The sequence below is a fragment of the Branchiostoma belcheri genome, unplaced genomic scaffold, assembly GCF_001625305.1.
Source record: "Branchiostoma belcheri isolate BF01 breed outbred unplaced genomic scaffold, Haploidv18h27 scaffold57, whole genome shotgun sequence".
In the NCBI taxonomy this organism is placed as follows: Eukaryota; Metazoa; Chordata; class Leptocardii; order Amphioxiformes; family Branchiostomatidae; genus Branchiostoma; species Branchiostoma belcheri.
Window position 1 is genome coordinate 1217127 of NW_017804209.1, and position 13553 is coordinate 1230679.

The window sequence follows — 13553 nt, forward strand, 5'->3', positions numbered from 1 at the left end:
GAGAAGACAGATAATTCAGTAAACATGTGGGTGAGTGTAAGCAAACCGCCCCCCTCCCCTCCCACTGACTGTGAGTGTGGAGAATGTTCCCAAATCATGACATGTGTGAGTCATCCCTGCCCCACCCTAGTGTAGCACATGGCCAGCAGGAAGGCAAGGGACTGGCTTTCTTACACCTAAGATCGGTGGTCACTGTGCACAAGGTACTGGATTTCTTACACCTAACATCGGTGGTCACTGTGCACAAGGGACTGGCTTTCTTACACCTAAGATCGGTGGTCAATGTGCACAAGGTACTGGATTTCTTACACCTAAGATCGGTGGTCAATGTGCACAAGGTACTGGATTTCTTACACCCAAAATACTGCAAGGTACTGGATTTCATTTATCCTTGGTCTTCTACCTGCAAGGTACTGGCTTACATGTTCTTCTTATATTAGTATTGTGTAAGGATATATATACTAAGATTAGTGAGTTGGAATACTGCAAGGTACTGGATTCCTTACAGTTACACCTAAGATCACTGCAAGGTACTGGATTTCTTATATCCTATGTCTTCTACTTGCAAGGTACTGGCTTACATGCTCTTCTTATGTCATATCTATAGAGGTATGTCTTAGAATAGAATACTAGTACTCAATACCACAAGGTACTGGATTTCTTACACCTAAGATCACTGCAAGGGACTGGCTTTCTTATATCCTAGCTCTTGCAAGGTACTGGTTTATATGTTCTTATGTTATGTTTCGAATATTTCAACTTGTTCGGGGTTTTGCTGCTGGCTTTCTTACTTCACATTAGATGATGTTACATGTTCATTAATTAAGGTACTGTAAGTCTCTTTAGATTCGCGGGGCCTAAAGTTCGCGGTTTCGGGAAAATGGATTTTTAGATTCGCGATTTCTCCTTGGCCATTCCAAGAAGAACTTGTAAAGTGAATGTTTAAGATAATAAAAGTTCGTGTCCCGGCATTTATCTCCTAAAATGCGGCGCAAAAATTTGTTTCGTGCACCGCGCGAGACTGCCGGCGGTAAAGCTCTATGAATCTGACGCGCGTGTAAACAATTTTCTTTGTTCGGAAATAAGCGATAAAACGCTATTTTCCACGACTACACATCGATAATCTAGTGAAGAAATGCATAATCGTAATAATCTTTCGAGAAAATATATATTCCTAAGCAAATTTATGCCGTTTTTGGCGAGATTTTGAACCCGGAAGTATGCAAAGGTTGCATTCGGTTTTGTGGGCCCACGGTAGCGTTTCTATCCAGCAAAACAAGAAGAAAAAAAAAAACGCCCGCATAGCAGGGCGCAAAAGAGAATCAACTAACATTTCCCAGATACCAGCAGTTCTATTTTTCATCAAAATATTTGTAGATTAGCCCGATGTGCCCGCAATTTTCAAGTGCCCGCACGAGCATGGCCAGCGCTCTGCCAGTGCACGCAAAGATTTTTGTCCGGCGGTGCACGTTTGACACGGCCAGTGCCACAGTATCGCGATTCGGTGTACATGTCTCATAATATTATTTTTGATATCAGTAAAACTTAAACGTACATTTGCGGAGAATAAAGTTGATTTGCAGTGATTTATGGATCGCGTGTGTTGTTTCAGTGTTTCGCTTACCGTCGTGAATCGGCCCTCGTGAATGCATGTGGGGAGGGGGGCACACTTACACAAAACATATTCGCGGGGAAATAGATTCGCGGTACAAAGGCCCCCGCGAATTCCGCGAATCTAAATATAGCGCGGAAATTTGTAGACTTACAGTAGTAGGGGAGTTGATTGAGTATGATTTATAGTGTACATCCCAGCCTACATAAAGGGACCATGTAATCCACTGTTTTATAGGAGGGAAATGTCATTAATTTCTGCAGATTTGTGAGGAGATAAGAGTTACGAGCTGGCGCGCTGCTGTCAGGTTCAGGCACGGTCCCGCTGCATTGTGCTTTCCCGCGTTAGCCTCCGTAGCAGGCTTATAGAACTGGGGGTTTGGTGGTCTTCGGCTGTTTTCTGATTAGCCTCCGTAGCAGGCTTATAGAACTGGGGGTTTGGTGGTCTTCGGCTGTTTTCTGATTAGCCTCTGTAGCAGGCTTATAGAACTGGGGGTTTGGTGGTCTTCGGCTGTTTTCTGATTAGCCCAGTTTTAACGGGGGTAATTAATTGAACCAGGCCGGCTATGTTGTCTATGTGCAATCAGAAAATAGCACATAAAAGCTCCCAAAGACCATGAAGACCCCCAAACCCCCAGTTTTTGGCATGCTGTCTAGGCTTTCCCGCGCCATGCTTTTATGTGAAATGACAGAACATGGTCTGCATAATTAATGAGGGGAAAGTGACGGGCTTAATACGTCTTTTTTAGGATCAATACAGCAGCTGAGCTGGAACGATACGGCAGAGTCTCAATACACAGGAGGGAATCAATAATTTTTACTCACTAAGTCATTTTCTTTTACGTCGGTGAAGGCTAGACATCAGGGAAATAATATATGCCAGTTACTCAAGCAACTGGATATTATTATATTATTTTGGAAATGGTCAGAAAAAATCATATCTAGTTGCTTGAGACACTTTTCTATAAACGTTGTCTCTATGTTGGCTGGTTGGTGTGGTGTTGTAAGCTCTTTCCATGTAATTTGTAAAACCACCATGAGTTAGGCTCTGCTGAATTCTTGCCAGTTCTGGACTGTTATGTACAAAAGCACATCTACCTGTCTTCTGGGAGAAATCATTATCAATTTCAAACTTTGATTGCTAATTTGTACCTGTACCTGTAAAAATACCTGTATGTGTAAAAATATTTAGATTAGAGTTCCTGAACTCATCATCTGCTGTAGCTGCATGGTAGACTATTACATGTACCTATGTACAAAATACAGCTGTTCTACTGTAGTGTTTTTTGCACTAAAACTAAAACAAAAACTTAAACCTTTAAAGCTAATTTTCATCTCAAAGTCATCTCTAACCAGTGTACCACTAGTACCTGTGCCGAAAGCTTTGGTTTTGGTACATGTACACAGCTCTACTCTCCATTTTTCACTAGAGTTCTGTGTTAACTATTAAGGGCACCCCAGGCAGTGCAGCAGGCAGCCTGCTCGTGTCAGTGTGTTAGTCTTCAGGCAGTTTGTTAAGTCCACAGGCAGTGTGTTATGTCCACATTTCCCCTGACCTTGAGGAACCCTGTACCACCCCTGTTGACCTTGAAAACATGGCTGGTTGACGACATACCCACCTGTGAAGCTGTGTAGGCACAAAGCAGCCTTTAAATCCTTTTTGCACGGCTTGAAATTCATGTAACCTACACGTAACCTAAAAAATTTGGATACGTCGGTAAAGGTTAGACATCCAGGCAATAAGATATACCAAAAACAGTTACTAGAGCAACTGGATATGATTTGGGAATATGATATGATCGTGTTTTCCAAAATCATAGCCAGTTGCATGAGTAAGTGTTTTTTTTGGCATAAGAATGCCCTGGAATTGTTGACTGTAGGAAATGATGTTGTGGATATTTTCCATGAACTTTCATGTCTGTGAAAGATGAAAGTTTTGTTCCAGTAGAGGCAGACACAGAAAATGGACAGTTCTGGGAAGAATTACTGGTAGCAACGTGCAGGGTACTGACGAACCTAAGGAAAGGAAAGCCCTGGCCAGTAGGAGATGTTGTGGATCTTTTCTGCAGATTTCCCCTGAATTCCCTCTGTGTCCTGTGCCTGTGAAAGATGAAGTTTTTCCCTGTTGAGACAGACACAGAAAACAGACAGACCTGGGAAGAATTACTGGTATCTTCCCACACTGAAGAGATAAACAGCAGCATTCTCTGCCAGGCTTCAACTGTCTTGTCATGTAGCTTGGGGACTGGTCAGTACTGGTGACAACAGGGTGTGTTCACGGGAAGGTACATTACTGGTGAGGGGAGGGTGTGTTCATGGGACTGTTCATTACTGGTTAGGAAAGGGTGTGTTGATGGGGCTGTTCAGTATGGTTAGATTGGGCCATCATGGGGGTGTCTTCATTGGAGGGTACATGAAGTTACAGGGAACATGTCATGTCCAAATTTCCCTGCTAGCTAGCTGCAACTTGCAAGTTATTCTGCCCATGTTTTGGAATGTGAATGTTGCCAGGAGTGAGTATGTAGTAGGTATGCAGTAGATGGTATCTACATGTACATACACTCAGCTATCACAATATAATCTGGTCCCAACACAACAGTCAGCTATCTGGTCCCAGCATCTCCTACATACATACAGGCAGGGCCCTCCCCATCATGGTCAGAAGTGGGGTGTCAACATCTCAGAGATCTGTGGAGCAACCCCAGGAAATGGCAGGTCCAAATATATCACTAATCAGAGCTTGCATTTATCAATGCTGAGGTCCCCTGTCTTCTTGTCTGCTATCATAGCCTAGTAGCATCTTGTAGTCCTCTTACATATAATATCACAAAATCAGAATCCTCTGCTATTATCAGACAGCCAGTGCTTACAAGAGGTCTGTGGGACATACGCTAGACAAACCCAGGGAATGGCAGCTCTAGCTATTAGAGCTTGCAGCTATCAGTTCTGAGGTCCCCTGTCTTCTTGTCTGCTATCATAGCCTAGTAACCTCCTGTAGCTGCCTTACATAATATCACATGACAGGGTCCTTTGCTCACATCAGATTCAGAGAGCCAATGTATGGGACAAACCCAGGAAATTGGCAGCTCTAGCTATTAGACTTTAGAGCTGGCAGCTATCAGTTCTGAGGTCCCCTGTCCTCCTGTTTGCTATCATATACTAGTAATCTCCTGTAGTCCTCTTACATAATGTCACAGCATCAGGGTCCAGGCTTTTAGCTAGGGGGTGTCCAGGGTGTCTTTTGGACGCCCTGTACTGAAAATACTAAGAAATTGGACGCCCTACTTTTTGGTAGGACACCCTAAAGACGCCCTGTTTTTTTCCACTCCCAACCCCTGCCATGCACATATGCCTCTCTTCAGTCTTACTATAAATACAAAAATGATGGTTTACTGAAGGACAAAAACTCAAATTCCTCAAAATTTGTAACTCAAAATGCAAAAAGTAGTGTTTGAGAGCATTTTGACTTTCAAAAAAGGCCCCCTAAAAAGCTTGTGCACCGTGCATCTTTGCGGAGCATAGCATACAATGCAAAAAATGGACGCCCAACAAAAAAATCCTAGCTAAAAGCCTGTCAGGGTCTGCTACTCACATCAGAGAGCCAGTGCAGACATGAACTTTGTGGGACAATATCAGGACATGGCAGCTCTAGCTATAGTATTAGAGCTTGCATTTATCAGATCTGAATTCCCCTGTCTTCTTGTCTGCTATCATAGCCTGGTTGGTAACCTCTTGTAGTCCTCATAGTACTTGATCAGAGCCCTCTGCTCATGCATATCAGACTCAGACAGCCAGCACTGACATGAGATCTGAGGGACAACCCCAGGAAATGGCAGCTTGAGCTATTAGAGCTTGCAGCTCTCAGAACAGAGCTACCCTTTCTCTGATATCATATGTAGCCCAGCAACATCCATACCCATCAGTCTGAGATTTGTGGGACAAACCCAGGAAATATCTGCTTCAGCTATCAGAACTGAGCTCCCCTTTTTCTGCTATCATATAGCCCTATACCTCCTGCTATCCATCCCATATATATCAGGCTCAGACATCCAGTGTTGACAGGCTGAGATTTGTGGGACAAACCCAGGAACTGGCTGCTTCAGCTATCAGGGCAGGGGGATAACAAGGCATTAGTTATGGCCACCTACCATGAGGGGTTCCCCAAGGGATCCTTCTGGGCCCTGTCCACTCCTGGATGTTTTCTCAAGAACTGAAGGAAGGGTAGCCTCCATAGCATACCAAAAACTGGGGGTCTTCAGGGTCTTTGGGAGCTTTTATGTGCTCTTTTCTGATTGCATATAGACAACATAGCCGGCCTGGTTGAATTACCCCCATTTTTAGAACTGGGCCAATCAGAAAACAGCCGAAGACCACCAAACCCCCAGTTCTATAAGCCTGCTACGGAGGCTAATCAGAAAACAGCCGAAGACCACCAAACCCCCAGTTCTATAAGCCTGCTACGGAGGCTAATCAGAAAACAGCCGAAGACCACGAACCCCCAGTTCTATAAGCCTGCTACGGAGGCTAATCAGAAAACAGCCGAAGACCACCAAACCCCCAGTTCTACAAGCCTGCTACGGAGGCTAATCAGAAAACAGCCGAAGACCACCAAACCCCCAGTTCTACAAGCCTGCTACGGAGGCTAATCAGAAAACAGCCGAAGACCACCAAACCCCCAGTTCTATAAGCCTGGTACGGAGGCTAGAAGAAGGATTCCACCAGGGCATAAGGCATGATGCTTGGCCCTCCCCTCTCATCCCTATCATAAATTGCTAAGATGAAAAATGTCCAGACTATGCATGATGTACAAAATGACTAATAAACTGGGTGGACGTACCAACCACTAAGTATCTGATACCAGCCCAGAAAACAACAAGAAACAGTCATGCATTCAAATATCAAAGTTATCAACCAAGAATTAAGGTGTTAAAAAACTCGTACTTTAAGAACTATCGTAGAGTGGAACTCGCTGCTACCAAGCACAGTTGTGGCATTAATGTGCAAAGATTGGGTGTAACAGATCTTTCAGTGTAATGTAGCTAGCTGCCGCTGCACCACGTGCCTTTGATTGAAGCTGGTGTGTTACGCCGACATATACAGATACAGATGCAGAAATGACTCTCCCCTGGCTCTAGCCAAGAGGCCAGCTGAAGACCCTCCCCTGTGTATACTGCACGGTCCCTTCAGTGGTGGGAAAAGAGGAAATCCTTTTAATCTACTGCGCTTTAATCTGCACATTTGTTGAAATGTTTACCCAAATCTGTGTTGGTGTTTACCAGAAAAGCGACGTGTTTACCAGGCGGACATTTTTGCATGGCATGTTGGGTAAAACTCCAGGTGGCACCGTTTTTGCCCAGAGTAAATAAACATAAACAAAAGTGGGACCGTGTTTCTGACAGGAGACTGATTTGTTGTAACCCGCTGCCCCCTGTGAAAGTCTAAGTCTAAGAGCTGTCCTCAAGACTTGGAGATAAGGAGAGATGGGCTCTTGAAGAAAGCATAAATCTTAAGGTGTTGGAAACAGCCTTGTCTTCTGTAGAAGAATCTTGAAAGTTGAATAGCAGAGGACAACTCGAAGGTGGCAGCAGGTGAAGTTATCCTACTATTGAAAAGCGTGTTTCCTCTACATTAAAAAGAAATCAAAGAAATTGGTGTTTGAAATGAAAGGGGCGGGTTGATTTTAAACAGTTATCGATCTTGTGCCGGGCGACATACTTGTAACTGGAAACATTCAGGATAATGTTATAATACTTTGCACTTGGATACAGAGGTTTAGGATTTCTCTGATCTTTTGGTTTTGCACTTACATATATGTTCACTAACAAGTGTGGACATTTGACATCCTCAAGTCTTCACCCGCATGTCTTCGCTAAGCCAAGATGGTGTCATAGGGAAGACCCTCATCCTTATATCAGCCTGGGTCTTAGTTAAAAGTTGTCTTGTCTTTTTACTCCTGAGATGGAGGCTACCTTGTACCTTCTTGAACAGTTCTTACCTCAACCCTGGGGTCTCCCCAGAAATTCTAAGGGAAGGGGTGCTCCCTAATCAGTTGATGAAAAATCAGTGAATTTTCGCGGAAATACTAAGAGAAAACTCTAAATTTGATCATTTTGGGAGGGGTGCTAGGATTTTGCTTGGGGAGAGCCCTTCTGACTGTGGTGAACGTAGAAAGTAAAGGAAACAGGCCATGTATTTGGCTTGAGGCTGGTTGGGGCACAACAGAAGCATTTCTCCCTTGACTTTACAACTTTAATTTCTGAGGTTTTCTCTCACATTTAACCTTGCCTGATGAAACTATCACCCTGCAGCAGTAGTGTGTAACTGTTGTTTTGGGAGTAACTTCTCCTGGATTCCGTAGTTATTCCTGGCCGTTCCCTGATATTGATAAGATTCCAGGGATGTTTGTAGACGACTCACCGGAAACCCAACATTCCACCAGAACATTCCTTCATGTCATGTGGTCAGTGTAGGAATTTCTGACATAAATTACAGCGGAGAAAAGTCCAGCCTTGTCCTGTGATTTCATTACCAGTTTTCTCGCCAGGATTTTTTCACAGCATAGGGGTTAGGTACAGAAGTCCACTTTCGCGGTGCAAGTCACGTATTGACCTGAAAAAAATTGAAACTCATAACCCCCTGAGACACTTTTTAACATTTTGATGGACAGATTTTGCGAAGTTAAAGGTTTTCCCTTTGCTAAATCATTTTTAAAGTGATATTTTCATTCTTTAGCATTTTATTGACTTTCTTTAAAAAAAACACCCCTATGCCAGTTAAAAGACAGAATAGGGGTCCAAATCACAGCATAGGGGGTCCAAATTACAGCATAGGGGGCCCCTATGCTCAAAAGGCCTTGGGAGAACACTGATTACTCACACTCAGAGCTCCTCCTGTCTTGTGGTGATCTGAGCTTCTAGTGCCACCTGTTAAGCCCCCCTCCCCACCCGCATGTCCTTGGGTGACCTTGAGATTCCTGTCATACCAGAGAAACTTTAATCCCAGTTCTGGAGGCGTGACCTTGCCAGGTTACACACATCTGGGCACAGGTGGTCCCTAACACCCCAGTCCAGCCACTGGGGCAGAAACACGGACTTACATGGGGTGGAATCAATACGAAAATAATGCATAATGTCAATGATGCCAAGTTTTCTTAGCATGGATGCTAGACTGGTTTGCAGGGCAGTCCCTAAATGCAATGAAGACCTTGGGTCTAACTACAAGCAATTTTGCATGTATTTTTTAAATCGCATGTAAGATGTTTGCTAGCATGCAATGTTGTATATGCCATGGGTTTAGGAATTAGATCTTAAGATCTTTAGACTTTAAGTGTGTATTTGCAGAAAGTATTTCTGAATTGCAGAACAAAATCTTGACATTCTGCAATATTGCAGGGCACTGAAAAAAGTATTTCTACCACTGCATGACCGTGATGAGTACTTGTGATGATGCACATCCATGTACTATGATGTAGTGCACTGCAGTACCTTCCCCTGAGGATTGATCTAGCCTGTATGCTAGCCCTTGCTACAGTCTGGCACCCAGGCTAGCCCTGGAGCCTAGGAGCTAGCCTGACGGCTGTATACAGGCCCTGGCAACAGTCTGGCACCCAGGCTAAGTTTCAATTGTTAGCATGTCCATGATCAGTGTGATGATGTACATCTACGTGTATGTAGTGCATTGCAGAACCTTCCCCTGAGGATTCATCATGAATCATACAATATTATTGTCTAACCCAGCAGCTTCCTCTTGGCACGCTGCCAGCAGACTAATATCCCGGCACTGTCGCCCTGGTGTTCGTTACCTCGTTAGGGATATTCGTTAGGGATATTCGTTAGGGATACAAACCATTTCACCCCACGGTGGAACTGGCACCAGTGGGGGATACAGACTCTCATGTTTAATTACCTGCCACATGTTTTGATTGTGCTTCTGAGCATAACTTTTTTTCTAGCAACATTTCCTGTGCACACCAAGCTGTCAGGGCATATTCTGCTTTTGTAATATTGTAGAAGAAAATTGTGTTGATCTGATTCTGACATCATAGATACATACTTACAGTAGATTCTGACTAGGTGACCTCCCTGCTCCCTAACCCAATACCTGATACAAATTTGGTGCCAAATGTCTGTACCTTTGCAAGCTTAAGGTTATTGACAATGGCTCTGACAGACTGTGTTCTTACAGCTTTACCATCCAACTATTTTAATTGTGTGTAACATTTGATATACAGTTTGATTCTCAAGGAAGTGTCCTAAATCTTTGTTCACTGTGCACAAATGATTCCCAATATGACTGTAGCTATATCATAAAGGCTTTCATATAGGTGTGGAAGAAAGCACTGAAGTGAATTCGAAGTGAACCCCTGTGTTGCTTAAGTCCCCCTGTCCTCACATGTCTTGACCTTGGCATTCCGTCTTAAACCACAGGCATGTCTTTAAAACCACAGGCACGTCTGTAATGCCAAACGCCTCACAAGAATCCTTGTGGCTGCTCCCCTCCCCTGTATCAGGTGTCGGCAGGGCCAGGTCCAAACTTGAGACACAAATCCTCTGAGATGTCCTGTGGATACTCTGAGACATCCTGCTAAGCCTTAGATGTGTAAGACTTTGTCAGGCACTTAGCTGCCGCGCTGGAGCGTCTTAAAGTCTCAGTCAAGTGTTTCCAGTCTGATCCACGCGAGGAGAGTACTTACTGAGTAGCTGTAAGACATCCGTAAACTTCCTTAGCTCTTCTTGAGACTCGCTGGAAATAGCAGGAACATCTGAAGAAGTTGCCTTAGTCGTTGAGAAGCGTGAATTTCTTCCTTGTTACTAAACATCAGATTTAAGCTTGATGGAATTCATGACTGTTTTGCAAATTACAGCCTTGTCTTTGAGTTTGAGCTGTACCAGTGGGGCCTACAAATACTCATGTTTAAAAGTTCCTGCAACATAACTTATATTCAAAATCATGATTCTGAGCGGAGTTTTTTTCTTGTGACATTTTCTGCAACAAGTTGTCCTTACATATTCTGCTTTTGTAGGCAAAAATTGTTGATCTGACATCATAGATGAATGTTACCTTGTCTGTGTTTTGTTTCCTAAGTAGGATTGCAAAGCTGGGATTTGAACACCTATTCTTGCGATCTAAAGTGTGATACCATCATGAATTTGACCCTGACCTTAGTCGACATAACTGACCGTGTGTGTATTTTGTTTCAGAAGCAGGATTGCAAAGCATGGATTTGAACCCCTATTCTAACAATGTGATCTAAAGTGCTATATAGCATGAATTTGACCCTTATATAACTGACCGTGTGTGTACTCTGTATTTTGTTCCAGACTTCGCCCAGCACGAGCCATTCCACGCAGACCACTCCCTAGCTAGAACCTATCCTCCCTCTACCTACCAACCTACCAACCAACCAACATGGCGTCCGCTACTGTCACGTCCGGGGACGACAGGCCTCGCGTTCTCGTTACCGGGGCAACGGGCTTCATCGCCTCCCATATCGTGCAGCAGCTGCTGGAGTCCGGACAGTACACCGTCCGCGGAACGGTCCGGGACCTCACGCAGAAAAACAAGGTAAGGACAAACAAACAAACAAACACACCGTCCGCGGGACCGTCCGCGATCTCACGCAGAAAAACAAGGTAAGGACAAACAAACAAACAAACACACCGTCCGCGAGACGGTCCAGGACCTCACGCAGAAAAACAAGGTAAGGACAAACAAACAAACAAACACACCGTCCGCGGAACGGTCCGGGACCTCACGCAGAAAAACAAGGTAAGGACAAACAAACAGACAAACAAACAAACACACCATCCGCGGAACCGCCCGGGACCTCACGCAGAAAAACAAGGTAAGGACAAACAAACAAGCAAGGTAAGGACAAACAAACAAACAAACACACTGTCAGCGGGACCTCACACAGAAAAACAAGGTAAGGACAAACAAACAAACAAACACACCGTCCGTGAGACTGTCCGGGACCTCACGCAGAAAAACAAGGTAAGAACAAACAAACAAACAAACAAACAAACACACCGTCCACGGGACCGTCCGCGACCTTACGCAGAAAAACAAGGTAAGGACAAACAAACAAACAAACAAACACACCGTCCGCAGAAAAACAAGGTGGGTAAAACAAACTAAGAAACATTCTACTCCCAGATATTGGCTGTTTGAACTGTTATCCTCCCTGTCATTGGTTGTTGAAACTGTTTTCTCCCCTGTGATTGGTACAGATCGCCCACGGAGATGGTAAAGTGATTGCCTGCTTGAACTGTTATCCTCCCCATGATTGGCTGTTGAAATTGTTATCCTCCCTGTGATTGGCTGTTCAAACTGTTATCTCCCCTGTGATTGGCCCAGATCGCCCACCTGAAGGCGATGGTGAACAATGATTGGCTGTTTAAACTGTTATCCTCCTCTGTGATTGGCCCAGATCGCCCACCTGAAGGCGATGGTGAACAGTGACTGTTATCCTCCCCATAATTGGCTGTTTAACCTGTTATCTCCCCTGTGGTTGGCTCAGATTGCCCACCTGAAGGCGATGGTGAACAGTGATTGGCTGTTTAAACTGTTATCCTCCTCTGTGATTGGCCCAGATCGCCCACCTGAAGGCGATGGTGAACAGTGACTGTTATCCTCCCTATGATTGGCTGTTTAACCTGTTATCTCCCCTGTGATTGGCTCAGATTGCCCACCTGAAGGCGATGGTGAACAATGACTGTTATCCTCCCCATAATTGGCTGTTTAAACTATTATCTCCCCTGTGATTGGCCCAGATCGCCCACCTGAAGGCGATGGTGAACAGTGACTGTTATCCTCCCTGTGATTGGCTGTTTAACCTGTTATCTCCCCTCTGATTGGCCCAGATTGCCCACCTGAAGGCGATGGTGAACAGTGACTGTTATCCTCCCCATAATTGGCTGTTTAACCTGTTATCTCCCCTGTGATTGGCTCAGATTGCCCACCTGAAGGCGATGGTGAACAATGACTGTTATCCTCCCCATAATTGGCTGTTTAAACTGTTATCTCCCCTCTGATTGGCCCAGATTGCCCACCTGAAGGCGATGGTGAACGCCCCTCCTGAGCCGGAACCCGAGCCAGAACCCATCAAGGACGAGAAGATCGAAGAAAAGAAGGACGAGGAGAAAAAGGAGGAGGAAAAGAAGGAGGAGGAGAAGGAGAAAAAGGATGAACCGGAGGAGAAGAAGGAGGAGAAGATCGAGGATGCTGCTGAGGGAGAGAAGAAGGATGAACCCGCAGGTGAATCTTCATTTCATTTCATTTTATTTATTTATACAGGTTAGCATATTGCGATTTTGGCGCTTTTCAAAGCTCCCTGTGACATACATAACATAATAAAAGGTAACTGAAGTACAATCAAAGGGTAATGATAAAAGAAACGGAACAGACTAATAAAGTACATAAAACATACGAAATAAATATGACAAATGATATAAATGGTAATGGAACTGAATTTGCATATCAATGTCTAAAGGCAAAGTGGAAAATTAACAACAAATCATATTATCTGTGGAGTAAAGAAAAGGTAGTTCAACTTTGACATGTAACCTTTGACCGGGGTCACATTCTGCTGTTCTTATAACAATCTGTATGTGAACTGGGCGTTGATGTGTGAACATGAGTGAGCTGGAGGCAAGGAATGGCATGTTTCTTAAAGGACAATCAGGTTTAAAGAAATGTTTAAGGAATCAACTTCCAATGTTATGACTACGTTCAAAGTCAGATGTCCATACTTGGACATGCAGTCGTTGATGACCTTGTATTTCACAAGGTGCTAAGGAAACGTCCTTGGTTTGCGACCTTTGCTTGTGTATACCACATGATAGTGGAGCGTTGACCTGACCCTGACCCTTGACCTGTTTTCCTCCAGCTGATGCAACAACCGAAGAGAAGAAAGAAGAATCAGGTGAGTGGAAGGATTGTTA

At 44.2% G+C, this 13553-nt stretch overlaps 1 protein-coding gene across 8 annotated transcripts in view; it reads left to right on the top strand.

The window, feature by feature from the left end:
- LOC109481677 (neurofilament heavy polypeptide-like) overlaps positions 1-13553 on the top strand; it is a 74512-nt gene that overhangs the window by 42438 nt on the left and 18521 nt on the right. For 4 of the 8 annotated variants that reach the window (XM_019784251.1, XM_019784254.1, XM_019784258.1 and 1 more), the window contains 3 exons: positions 10932-11175; positions 12654-12867; positions 13499-13534. In XM_019784251.1, the coding sequence (XP_019639810.1) occupies positions 11020-11175; positions 12654-12867; positions 13499-13534 (406 nt within the window). In that variant the 5' untranslated portion in view covers positions 10932-11019. Of the gene's footprint in view, positions 1-227; positions 372-10931; positions 11176-11214; positions 11244-11316; positions 11380-11551; positions 11605-12653; positions 12868-13498; positions 13535-13553 lie in introns of those variants that run through there. The other 4 variants (XM_019784253.1, XM_019784257.1, XM_019784255.1 and 1 more) reach the window with 4 other exon arrangements.